General features: G+C 54.9%; 5 protein-coding genes across 5 annotated transcripts; 2 read left to right on the top strand and 3 right to left on the bottom strand.

Annotated features, from left to right (window-relative positions):
• Window positions 1-2: 2 nt before the first annotated feature.
• Window positions 3-704, bottom strand: P153DRAFT_323742 (uncharacterized protein; the record flags this gene model as incomplete). Its single annotated transcript, XM_033665223.1, has 1 exon — window positions 3-704. A coding segment is annotated over exon 1 (594 nt), but the record flags the coding sequence as incomplete, so codon positions are not given.
• A 117-nt stretch (window positions 705-821) lies between these two features.
• P153DRAFT_425500 (uncharacterized protein) lies at window positions 822-2,664 on the top strand (the record flags this gene model as incomplete). Its single annotated transcript, XM_033672547.1, has 4 exons — window positions 822-1,268; window positions 1,316-1,372; window positions 1,594-1,841; window positions 1,927-2,664. Exons 1-4 carry the CDS (start codon window positions 1,223-1,225, stop codon window positions 2,662-2,664), a joined length of 1,089 nt encoding a protein of 362 aa, XP_033520067.1. The 5' UTR covers window positions 822-1,222.
• A 113-nt stretch (window positions 2,665-2,777) lies between these two features.
• Window positions 2,778-5,388, bottom strand: P153DRAFT_323738 (uncharacterized protein; the record flags this gene model as incomplete). The annotated part of the gene is made up of 1 exon (XM_033665222.1): window positions 2,778-5,388. The coding sequence occupies one exon, from the start codon at window positions 5,386-5,388 to the stop codon at window positions 3,115-3,117; it is 2,274 nt and encodes a 757-aa protein (XP_033520066.1). The 3' UTR covers window positions 2,778-3,114.
• Window positions 5,389-5,907: 519 nt separating this feature from the next.
• On the bottom strand, window positions 5,908-6,994 carry P153DRAFT_360017 (MAGE-domain-containing protein; the record flags this gene model as incomplete). The annotated part of the gene is made up of 4 exons (XM_033666895.1): window positions 5,908-6,482; window positions 6,529-6,657; window positions 6,701-6,917; window positions 6,965-6,994. The coding sequence occupies 4 exons, from the start codon at window positions 6,992-6,994 to the stop codon at window positions 5,908-5,910; spliced, it is 951 nt and encodes a 316-aa protein (XP_033520065.1).
• A 164-nt stretch (window positions 6,995-7,158) lies between these two features.
• On the top strand, window positions 7,159-8,502 carry P153DRAFT_299506 (uncharacterized protein; the record flags this gene model as incomplete). Its single annotated transcript, XM_033664281.1, has 1 exon — window positions 7,159-8,502. The coding sequence occupies one exon, from the start codon at window positions 7,159-7,161 to the stop codon at window positions 8,500-8,502; it is 1,344 nt and encodes a 447-aa protein (XP_033520064.1).
• Between the last annotated feature and the right edge of the window lie 4,395 nt (window positions 8,503-12,897).

The raw sequence follows: 12,897 nt of genomic DNA, 5'->3' as shown, positions 1-12,897 counted from the left end.
TCACTCTTCAACCCACCACACCACTCCCCAAACTTCGCCTCCAAAACCCCCTTGTACATCCACCGCACCGCCCACGCCATCACCCCGCCCATCACCTCCCAAGTCCGCACCTCGCACTCCTCCTCCCCCCGCACAATCACCTCGTGGAACCGCTCATTCTGCAAACCCCGCGCTAGCATCGTATCTGGATCATTCGCCCACGCCATGCGGTACACAGTCGCGAGGTCAGAGTGGAACTGAGTGAGCATTGCAGCGGGGACATAATCAGACGGGTGTTCCGGCGTGGAGATATCCGACACGATAAGATTTGTGAGTGCGGGCGTTGAGCCCGGGGCGCCCATTATGGCGTGGAAGGTGAATTTCGTGCCTTTTTGGAGGGTTTCATTGGGCTGGGTTGGGGTGTTGTCCGGGTGCGAGGTTATGGTCACTTTTGGGACGAAGGGGTTCCAGATGGGGTATGTGGATGTGTCGAGGAGGAGGGCGAAAACTACATGTGCCGGGGCGTGGATGGGGGTTGATGCCGTGATTGTTAGGACGCTTTTGGAGGTGGGCACTTTGGGGGTTGTTACGCCTGTGGGTGGGGGCCAGAGGGACATGATGGGGTTTGTGGGGCGTAGATGGTCGTAGATGGATGGAGGGGTTCTGATCTGATGGTAGGTTGGTTTGCTGGTTTGTTGATGCGAGGAGAGCTGTTTTGGTTAATCTGGGCAGATGATGACTGCGTCTTACGTTGTTGATGCTGGTGTCGATGACTGGAGGTCCGTGCGGGTATGATGTCGAATCAACTTCCTGGTATAGTATGGCACTCTACTCCTTCCACTCTTGGATTTTCGAGAAGAAGGCAAGACTACACAAACTAACATGGCAATGACCTAGTCTCATTCATACTGAAAGTGAATTACTCAATTATAGTTCGGTCGATTAATCCATCATTCACTGGACATCTCACTCCGACTTCTGTAACCATTGCTCCATGGCGCGTCGATGGAAACCTACATTACCATAACGATCTTTCTACCGACAAAATGAGCCAGAAGGTGGATAAATCACGCCCAACTAGTTAAATTCAAGACCTCGGCTTGCACACAATCGGCCTTCGTCCGGATCGCGGGGTAAGGACGTACTTACTCACGAAAGCAGGCGCATTTGCGGTGTCGTTTGTACTTCTTGACTCTGCAAATTAATCTGCTCTTTTTCACTTACAGATCAGATTTCCGCAAGTATGCCGCCAAAGGATCATCCCCCAGTCGTCCTGTTTGGATACGACTGTAAGTTTTGTACCAAGTGAGACATGAGAAATACTGACATGTTATAGCAAGCCCATTTACAAACAAAGTCCGGTTGGCACTGCGGATGAAGCAGATTCCATTCTGTACGTCTGTCTCATTTCTACATATCAACTTCCATGTCTTCTCTTCTTGCCTGAAAAGTCTCATCTCCTCATACTCTCTTACATCTCAAACACCCAAATACTACCCTTATCGTCCAGCGTTCAGACTTCTACACATTCACTCTCCCTACTACTCTCCATAACCCACCACTCCTCCCAACAACATCCCACACCCCCACCCACCCACTAACAAACCCCTCCAGCATACATCCCCGTCCCCTCCATGCTCCCCCGCCCCCTCCTAACCACCACCTTCGCACTCCCCTACCGCAAAATCCCCATCCTCGCTATCGGCCGCGATCTCTACTGCGACACATCCCTCATCATCGAAGCGCTGGAGCACTTTTTCCCCGCTGACTCGGGCTGGGGAACCGTGTACCCCGCCTGCACGGGTGTGGAAGACTGGACGTACCGCAGTCTCGCGCGGGGGTTTGCTAGTTTCTGGACGGACGTATGTATTCCTATCATCACATTCCATCCTTACCAAAACCCGACGCATCGTGAGGAAATGGTGAGATATATTGACAATGACACAGAAACCGCTCTTCCGCACAACAACAGGCCTCATCCCCCCCACCGTCTGGTCCACACCCTTCGGCACCGACCGCGCGCAACTAATCGGGCACACCCTCTCCCCCCGCAAACTCGGCGCTAAAATCCCCGCAAACCTCTCTTCCCTCGACTTACACCTCTCCCTGCTGGAGCTCGGCTTCTCCCCTTCCGAAAAGAAGAAGTATACGTGGGTATTCCCCACGACAGCCCCCTCGCTCGCGGATCTCAGCCTCTACTACCAATTGCGTTGGGGCATCGACATTGGCGCTGGACGCGGAATTTGTAATCTGAGCGGTGGCGGGACGCCGGATACAGACGCGGATGTGACGCGCGTTGTGTTTAATGCGACGCGGTACCCGGGGCTGTGGGGGTGGTTCCACGCATTCGAAGCGTATATCACCTCACTGCCAGACTTACAAGTCACCGTCCCCGCGGCAGATACGGCATGGAAAGATCAGCTCGCGGGCACCCCGTTTCTGGACCAGCTGATATGTGCGCGGGAGGGCGCGCTGGATGTACAGAGGGGACTTGTGCCGGGGGTGAGGGTTCGGGTTGCGCCGGATGATACGGGGAGGGGGGATGGGACGGTGGGCGTGTTGGTAGGGATTGGGGTTGAGGAGGTGGTTGTTGCTGCTGGGGGGGAGGCGGAGGTGGGTGTTCGGATTCATTTTCCGAGGTTGGGGTTTGTGGTTAGGGTGTTGGAGGGGGGGAGTAAGCTGTGAGGGTTTGGATGGGTTGGGAGGCTATGCATTGCTGGCATGCGCTGGAGTGGGAGGGTTGGGGGATATATATGTAAACACGATCAGAAGTGACTGGCAGTCAGATAGAAAACGTGATTGATTAGGACCATTTGATGACTATGCTCGTTCCATTCAATTCAATTCAATTCGGATCCAATCCCATGCCCATCCTACTCGGAACCCAGAAGAAACACCGTCAACCCAAACAATGAGAAGAATGACCAGAAAAAAAACCGAGTGGAGGGAGCGCTTTTACCGCAACAAAACGTAAACAAGCCTTGACTTTTTTATCTCTCAGAAGCCATACAATGCCCAACCAAACCAACCCCCTCAAGAAAACGCCAAAGGATATACTCGCTACAAAAAAGACCGCAACGGAACGGACGGGGGTATAAATCTCTCTATCCAAGCCCTCTCCCCTCACCCACCCTGCTAAATAACAACCTCGACCCACCCCTCCCGATTCCGATCGCGATTCACGCCATCCCCCGCCGTAAGTTCCTTAGCCATATCGTCTTTCGCGCCTCTTCTCCTCGCGCGCTCCCTCACACTCCTCTCATCCTTCTCGCACTCGCGAATTGCCTCAACAACCTCCAGCTCCTCGAAGCGCGCGTCCTGCAAGTTGAGTTTCTGCCACTGCGGATGCTTGGAGCAGCGTTTCTTGAGACACGCCGCCTCGCGCTGGGCGTCGAACGCAGGGACGACTGCGTCCGCGGGCGACGCAGGCATAGCCGCGACCTGCTCAGCGTCAGGCGCGAGGGTATTAAACTGAAAGGCCGCGCGCCCATGTCTGCTATTGCGCCAGAGCAAAAACTCTGCATCCGACCAACTGAGTCGTGAGTCATAACCGCAGAACTCCTTGATTTTGATCTTCTCGCGCTCGGCGACGCGCAGGGCTTGTTCCTTTGCCATGCTGACGAACCATTCGCGGTCGCGGAGGACTTCTAGGCGGTCTTTGAGCTGTGATTTTTCGTTGTGGAGGGCTTTGAGGCGCTCTGTTTCGGCGGCTGTGAGGGCGAGGTCGTCGGCGCCGGTGAAGGAGGGTTGGGTGGGGGAGGCGGTTTGGGGCGGGGAGAGGACGCCGGTGCCGAGGTTTCTGAAGGCTTGGATGTTTGGGCTTGCGTCGACGAGGGCTTTTAGGTCTTTTGCGCGGAGGACTCCGCCAAGTGGTGTGGGCTCCTCTTCTTCTTCGTGTTCTGGCGTGTCGTCGGTGCTCTTGATGGGGTTCTTCTTTTTCGACTTCTTGCTCTTGCCGTTTGCGCCTTTTGCGCCTGCGGTGCGGTGTAGTTGCTCTGTCATGAAGAGCACGCCGCACTCCTCGGAGCAGTATTTGCTTTCCCTGTCCCGGCCCAGTTTCGCGGGCTTTCGACAGCCGTCTCGCCTGCACATTGGCTTCCAGCTCGTCTTCCCCCGCCCGTTCTCTTCGCACAGCGGGCATATGAACTTGTCGACGAGCCCTTCGTCGGCCTGCTTCATGTTTATGCAGTCCCCGTGGAACCAGTCGTCGCAGCCGCCGTCGCAGCCGATCATCCATCGGTGGTTGTCGGGCTTCTTGCATATGCAGTAGAGGTTGTGGTCTTCTGAAGACTCGGCGTCCTCGTCAGAGTGGTGTGCTTGGGATGCGGACTCGGGAGCGGGAGACGACTCGGCAGCCGGGGTGCCTGCTTGTGAACCGCGCTTGCTGCCCTTGCTCGGGATGTGCTTGGAGGTGCGCGAGGTGGGTGTGACGGAGCGCGTGTTGGAGTCGCCGTCCGTGTCAATTTTGCGCTTCTTGGACGGCTTCATTGCTTTTGCGGTGCCCTTCTTCTTGGCAGCCGACGACGACGACGGCGCAGGACGCTTTCGCGGCGGCGCGAGGGACGGCTTGGGCTCGGTGGTGGAGGTGACGCTCTCAGCGACGCTGCCCTTTCTCTTGGAGCGCAGGCCCAGGTCGCTCTGCTTGGCCAGCTCGATCGCCTTGAGCGTGTCCACATCCACGTCCACGTCCATCTGGTCGGTGGCGACGGACGTCTGTCGGTCTGCAGGCGCGACAGAGGCGGCTGTGGGGCTGGACTCGCGCGGCGTGCCGGCGGGCTCATCTTTGACGAGAGGCTGCGGCGAGGGTATTTGCGCGTCGCTGGCATTGGCGGGCGGGCGAGGCGTGCTGCGGGCGGAGTCGGGCTCGCGCATCTGTGACGTCGTGGGCTCGCGGTTCTGGGTGCTGTCTCGGCCGTCGCTCGAGCGGGACGGCGACTGGAGGAGCGTCGACACGTCGGTGCCGAGTGCTGCCGACTGCTCGCCGTGCATCTGGTCGTGCAGGGCGGCGGACAGGTTCTGTATGGGGGCCAGAACGGGGGCAGGCGAGGTCCGCGACATCAGCGAGCGGCGGCGCTGCTGCTCCTCGGGCGAGCGCGACGAGCCGTGGTGGTAGTGGTCGAGCGTGGGCGAGCGTGCCAGCGGCTGGTCAAGCGGCGGGTCGGGCTCGACGGGCGCGTGGTGGTCGCCGAAGCTGCTGGTGCGGCGCGGCGCGTGGACCGAGGCCGTGGGCGACGGCAGCTCGCGCGTCGGGGCGGGTGCGTACTGCTGGCCGCTGCCCAGGGTGGCCAGGGTGGTGAGGGCGTCGGCGGCCTCGTACGTGGTCGTGGGCACAAAGAACGGCACGTGGGACTGCGACGGGCGGCGGTTGGGGGCGGCCTCGTGGTTGAGGAGCGAGTTGATGCTGCTCATGGTGGTGGCTGGGCGGGCGTGTGTGCCGGTGCGAGGGAGCTGGGTGCGAGGTGAGCGAGCGTGGTGCAGTCAGACACTCGGCATGGCGTGAGAGACGAGGAGGCAGCTGAGGCGGACGAGGGCAGAGACTGCTGGCCGAGAGGAGAAACGGCGCGTCGGGTCCTGGGTCACTCGAAAATGGGCCCGTCGCAAGCTTGGCGGAAGCGAAGGCTGAGGGGCACAAGCACCAGCACCGTCGTCATGCTGACAAAACGCTGCACCCGCCCACGAGAAGCCGCATGCGCGTCGCCTGTTGGGTAGGCGTCTGCTGGGACTGTCTGCTGTCGCTGCCCTCTCTATAACTATTCTGTATTTGCCAGACCTCAACCTCGACCTGGACTCCAACGCGGCAGACTCCAACACGACAGAGCACCCTCGCCGCCTCCAGCTAGCTGTGCGAGTCGGCCCTTGTGCAACGCTACCTCGAGTCCTCCACACGGCGCCTCACGCATGCATAACATCATCACCGTAAACACACAGCTAGTCGTCGTCGCCGTCCTGTCCTCGCCCACGCTTGCGCCCTGGCCCTGCTGCCTGCGACGCCTCGCCCGTCGGCACGCTGCCGTTAAACCGCTCCGCCGCATCGAGCGTGCGCTGGATCTGCTCCTCGAGCTCCTCGTTCTGCTCGCCCTCGCTGTGCATGGCCCGCATCAGTCTGGCAACCCCCTCGCGCCCCACCTCGACCTTGCCGCGCGGTCCGACAATGTAGTCGATCGTCTCCTCTCCTGACGTCGACTCCTTGATCCGAACAATATACCCATCTTTGATCATAGCTGCCAGCGTCTTGTCCTTGCTGCCCAGCGGCGTCGTCTGGTCGGCGTTCATGCGCCTGAGAGCACGGTCGAGCTTCCCCTCTGCCATCTTGCCGCCGCTGATCATGATGAGCGTGATGGCCATGGTGTACAGCCCGACGTAGGCGTCTTCCTTGTTGATTTGGCTTTCTGGGAGCTCGCGTGAAGGGCCCATGACTTCTGGTATTCGATACTCGTCTGGCAGCATCGTCTGCAGCACCCACAGGTTGGTGGACTTGCTCTGCGATTGCGAGGCAGCCGCATCTGCATCATGTCAGAGTGAGCACCGTGAGTGTGAACAGACACATACTGCGCTTCTGCCGCATCGTGACCTTTTCTGCCACTGAGAGCTCCACCATCTGCATGCCAAAGACGTCTTGAAGCTCGCTGTTCGCGCGCGCAAACACATCCTTGAACAGTCGCGTGTGCGAGCCGAGTACTATTTACGTCAGTGTGATTCTTTACAACCACCGCATGCTCACCCTTCTCAGTGACGTCTTGACGTCTGATCGGTTTGCGTGCATACTCGCAGGACAGCGCATATCGCACTAGGCCCTTTGACAGCTGCTCCAGACTCCCACTGCCAGTGTCCTCGTGGTCTTCCATGTCGACATCCTCGACGTCTTCGGGTGGTGTGTCGACCTGCTGCCGACTGCGCTGTGTTTGTGTGGGGGTGGGGCCGTCATCCTCGCCTGCAGCCTGGAGTCGTATAAGTAGTGAGACAATTCTCCAATCAATCAACTCACTGTTCGCCGTCTATACGTCCTAGGTGGCATTCTGTGTCTTGTGATGTCGTTGTTCTGGGCAAGAATATGAAGAGGCGCTTTCACCTGCCGACGCGTAGGACTGAGACGCGCCCGCGCTCCACCATTAAAGTTGTCTTGGCACCATCATCGTGAAGGTGGGCCTCACCATCCTTCTCGACATCACACACCACACCATGATTCCCGCCGCCCGACGACCCGTCTTCCGCTGCCTGAACGTCCGGCCGACTGCGCGCCCAACCGCGCAGTCCCGAAACACCTCCCGCTATGTCAACATCAAAGCGACCAAGCCAAAGGGCCCGCAACTCCCCGAGGAGGACTTCGTCTCAGTGCACCGCGCAGAAGCACTACGGCGCGCAGCACACCTCCGCAAGCGCAACTGGCTAGCCCTCGGCGCCGCCCTCTCCATGATGGCCCCCATATTCCTCGTGCGCATGTGGGACGTCCCGCTGGAGAAGGAGAAAGACCCAGACACGACGACGCACACCGAGACACAGCACAACATAGCAGACATGCTCATGGGCCCGCCCACAAAGGCAGACGCCCCCCGCAAAGCAGCAGAAGAGTTCCAGGGCAAGAAGATCGTCATCGCCGCGGGCGACAAAGTCATCGCCGCCCCCGCCTCCTCGGACAACCCGCAAGCCACCGACCCCGACGCCGTCGAACTCGTCGAAACAGGCTCCTCCTACGTCCCCTACTTCCCACGCACCATCACCCTCCCCACCCAATCCACCACGCCCAGCACCTCCCCCACAGAAGAAGAATACCAGCTCCTCGGCCTCGGCATCCGCAAAGTCTCCTTCCTACGCGTCCAAGTCTACGTCGTAGGCCTGTACGTCAAAACGTCCGACCTATCCATCCTGCAAAACCACCTAATCAACACCGTCAACCCCGCAGCCTCAGCCCTCATCCCAGGCGAAAAAGAAGACCTCCGCACCGCGCTCCTCGACCCACAGAAAAGCCAACACATCTGGGAAGCCATACTCTCCCAACGCGGACCCCACGCAGTCAACATGGCGTTCCGCATCGTCCCCTGCCGCGGCACAGACTTCAAACACCTCCAAGACGGATGGATGCGCGGCATCGCTTCCCGCACAGATGAAGTCCGCCGCAAGCAAGCGGACCTGCTGCGCCAACAGGCTGTGGAGAATAAAACTATCCGCCTCCCCCAGCCGGTCGACGAGGGCGAGTTCGCGGACGAAGCGTTTGGTTTGGCGATGAAGGCGTTTAAGGGCTTGTTTCAGGGCCGCGGGAAGGCGCCGAAGGGGAGCGTTATTGTGCTTATGAGGGATGGGGAGGGGGTGTTGGGTGCGCTTTATCAGCCCCTCACCAAAACAGATAAACTGGCCCAGTCGGCGTTTCTGGGTAGTGTGAAGGATGAGCGTGTTAGTAAGTTGGTTTGGCTGATGTATCTTGCGGGAGAGAATGTTAGCTCGGAGCCTGCGAGACGGAGTGTGGTGGAGGGGTGTGTGGGGATTGTTGAACGGCCTGTTGGGACGGTGGAGGGGAGGGTGCTGTAGGTGGTCGACAATCAATCACTATTATGAATTGTATTTACGTTTCTATTGATATCATTCATCCAATCCATACCAATGTGTGCACGACGCGTCACCTTCACTTTCCCTTCCCTTTTCTTTCCTTTTCCCATCTCGCTTACCGCTCATATTTTCTTTCCTTTTCTCACCTCGCTTACCGCTCATATTTTCTTTTTTTCCGCATGGGGCCCGGCCCGGACATCCCGCCTCCCAGATAGGCAATTCCTCATCCACATTGGATTGTTTTGTATTATCAGGATGATGGGGACGCGTAATCTACATATCATACAGAAGGTGTCGGTTATTAGAGTGTAGGGATGGATTAGTGGTATGGTACATCGCATACCCCCTGATAGTAGAATAGTAGTGTAGGGTTTTGTAGATACAGAGAGAGAGGGAGAAAGGAAAGGTGGGAATGCAGATGTAGCAGGTAGTGGTGTGATGGATCTCGCTGAGCGTGTAGTACTTGTCTTCCTTTTTAGTGTTGATGGTTAGGTTTGTATGTCGTTGTTGATGTTGATGGGAAATAGTTTCGTTTGTCTCGTCTCATATGGTCTAGACTGACTGGACTTGGTGCGTAGGATAGTCTACTCGCCGAGTATTTTTATAGTGAATGTGTCGCGTAGAGGATATATAGGATTCTGGCCGAGCAGCTCTGCATCGGTCGATCGGTATTTTGCTACTCTACGGAAGGGTTTAGGAGGAGAGTAGATGGACAAGACGAGGTGAGGTGTAGAGATGGGATGTTATGTTTATACATGTCCGATCTCTAAATCATGGGAAGGGATAAAGAGGTTGAGATATAAGTACAGCGTTATACTGAGATTCTTGCATGAAGTAGCTCCCTTGCTATATTTTAATGAGAATGTTGGAAAAATATTTCTTTTATATTTATCCCTGATGATTCACTTCTTTTCTTTCTCTGCTCTGCTCTGTATGTAGGTTTTACATTATTCTTTCCTGTTCCTTTCAGCAGCCTGGTCGAGACATGGAAATACCGCGCCGGCGAAACGGTGGAGATCTGTTGAGGATTGCGGGAAAGAAGATGAGGACTATGGGAAAACAGTTGAGGGCTGTGGAAAAGAAAACAAGGGCTATAGAAAAGACAACAAATACTACAGGGAAGCTGTTAAAGACTCTAGGAAAGAAGACAACAATATATATGGAGAGAGAGGAATATTTAGTACGCAACAAAATACAACACAGCAAGAACAATAATAGTATCCTCCATTAGCTAGATGATATTTCCCTGTCATGTTGAGAAGTTCGTTATACGTTTACACATCCGTAAAAACCAGCAGACAATACTTCTAGTTCGTCTCAGACGTCGTGAAGAACTGGATATGTAGCGTGTAGCATGTACTTTCTGGTGTGCTATGTTATGTAGCTCATCTATCTTGATATTGTTTATAGTAGTATTGTGTGAGGTATCTGTACAACGTCAATGACAAAGCTGGTGTTCTAACCGACTTTGTTGAAAAGGAAGTTGGAGATGTATATGACAGTGGATATTTCTGACATATGTTTGATTGCTGAATCGATTTCGTTCATCCTGTTGTTTTGCCATTCATGTCCTGCTTGCTGGTGAGTACAGCTGCCTTGAATTTCAATCAACTGCCATCCGGAAGGGCCGAATAGAATCCCTTCTGGATTTTGGAAACGCGTACGCACTTTAACACACGGTGTATGGAAGTAATGAGAGGCATTTAATCAATGACACTTCACCATTACCCTGCAATCAACTTCTCCGGCATGCTCCTCCCACTGTCGTGGTGTTGTACGAAAACATGCTAGAGTATGATATACTTGGTACAAACATTCGACGAAAGAAATCAAGCCGGACAACGACAAGCTAAGCGACGAGAGGACACCCCACAAAAGATTAAGAATAGAAAACCCACATTCCGCGGAAATGTGCGAGTAAGAAAACGGCAACAAAAAAGCCCAACATGGTTCACGCCACAGGAATACTTTGTTCTATAGGAAGAATCCATCCGGACCCAATACGAGTATACCACGATCTCAGAATGCGATAAAGTGCATGACCGCTTGAACAAAAATGCCAGGATCGAAAAGCAAGTTACCCTCGCTTGCCAGATAACAGTGTTGTCTCTGTCTTTTCCAAGGGAATTATTGCTTGTAACCAGAACAGCGGGAGTGGCTGGATATTTTAAGAAAAGCTATTTTCCCTCTCCTTCGTCATTGAGACTACGAGTAGCATATACGTTATACCCGACGGACGAACAAAAAGTAAATATCTATCTGGGGAAGTCGACCAAAAGAAAACGATATGGAGGCGCTCGCCCCACTAGTTATGACGATGGAGCACCTCTATCTGAGCAAAATCGTTCTGCAAGTAGATGACCGTCGTTCTACAGATGGGGCGATTTAGGCCTGGGCTCGGGACCATCCATTAGCATTCCCGTCTGATCTTCTCCACAATTATATGTTGTGTGTCTGGAAGCATATACATTGATTTGGGGATTACGTTGGTGGACGAGGTATCGACCCGTATCAGGCAAATCTCCATCGCAAAATGGCCGTTCAAGCATGGTTGGGGGGCGCGTATGCATGTCATCCAGGCGCAGCACGGTATCTCCATCAGCTTCGTAAAATCGGGAAAATTTCATGTGTTTTATTCTTCTCCCGGACTCGTCAATCGTTTCGAATGCCCAAAATCGCGCATTGAAGATTGTAGGAAAGTGTGGCAACCGAGCCTATCCCAAGCTATGGATAAGCTGCTGCATCTGGCTGAATTGTACATCAGAAGAACAAGAAAATTGCATCGTATTACGCTCGCTGACGACACGTATGTGCAGGTCGACAGGTGCTCACACAGAATAGGGTTCTGACGCGTTGTCTGCTTGTATATTCGCTCCATGAAATAAAGCCCGGACCTAGAGTTCAACGTTACGTGAGGCTGAAATGTATGCATCTTCGTGCAGAAGCGACCAAACTTTAATATATCGATAACACCCATCGAATAGGTGTCAGCCTGTTGCCGAGAACGTGCAGCTTGCAGGAAATGGGCCGTTGTTTATCGTACGTCAGGAAGCGAGTTTAGCATTTTTTCTGAAGCGGCGTAGCGTCTCAGCAGCTGCATGGCGCACCTTTTTAAGTTGTGATTGTGAACTCTCCCTGTCAAAATGATTTCACTGAAGGACCGACTGATTTCGAGAAATACATCAGCATTGTCTGACGGCTTAAGCTTCCGGCACCAAGGCGCGCATGTCCATATAGATTAAAGTTGCACCGTTGCCCACAGACTTTGGGGAGTTGGTGTCTTTCGTTGGCTATCAGCCTCGGATGGGTACAAGCCGGAAGCGCATGGAGATGACGCAGCTAATTACCCTGGTAGTACAGCAGCGCGGCTGCGGGACAATACAGAAGCACATTTTGCGACCAGGCATGATGTAAACATATCTCTGGTGTGACCACGATCGAAATTGTGACGAACACTTGGGTTCGATGTTTGTACAACATGGAAGTGTTCCGGGGCAACGGCAATAAATTGTGTTCCCCGAGGCAACGCCACGTTGATGCTGAAAGCCCACTGGAGCGCATGGGCGTAAATGATCGTCAGGAACACGAAACCCGAAGTTGCGTCCAGGTGAAATTATCCTTGTTGTGATGATCTCGTCCAAATCAACACAACCAACCTGCCTGAACAAGCAGAATGCATGCTGCTCGCATGGTCAGGTAGACGACGAGTTGTTGAAGTGTATTTCGGAACATTCCATCGCAACCAAGTTGGCAATAATGCAGGACTCTGTGGAGCATGGCAAGATGCCAGGACCGTGCCGGCGGTACTGGCAGGGCGAGGGTTGTTCGTGTCAGTAGGATAACCGGTCCGAAGACGCTCATGGACGTGTTACTTTCCATCAGCTTTGCGGGAGCATAGCGTTTGTGATGTAGGACCGCAAGGCTCTCGCCGGACTCTGGTCCGCGGTCCATCGGCGACATGGCTCACGGCTTCTACTTCCAAGCCAAACAAAGCCCCACCGCGCTCACTGCACTCCACGTGTCGGCAGGGTTGCCGTAGGACAAGATGCTCTTCGAGAAAGATAGGTATCCCTGTTTCGCTTCCATCCGGATGGAAAGCCGCTGCAGATTGCAGTAGCGCACCCAAAGAGGTCGACGAAACCGTTCGCCAGAGTCCACTTTCCCACTCCCCGTAAGCTAACTTCACGATCGCAATTTTATCAAAGTTTTCTGTGGAGAAATCCGTCAAGCTGTCACGTCGGGCGCACCTGGCAGGATCAACGGCTGTGGACGCAGCGATGCAGCTGGTAGAAATTCCTCCGTAGCTGCGTACACGAGCCGCGCGCTTGCCCGATTTGTGCTGTGAGCCCCAGATATGACGAGGCGCGCGAGTTGCTG

The sequence above is a fragment of the Dothidotthia symphoricarpi genome (assembly GCF_010015815.1).
Source record: "Dothidotthia symphoricarpi CBS 119687 unplaced genomic scaffold P153scaffold_19, whole genome shotgun sequence".
NCBI lineage: Eukaryota > Fungi > Ascomycota > Dothideomycetes > Pleosporales > Dothidotthiaceae > Dothidotthia > Dothidotthia symphoricarpi.
Note: the sequence above shows the minus strand (reverse complement) of the source record. Positions and strands in the feature narration are given on the sequence as shown.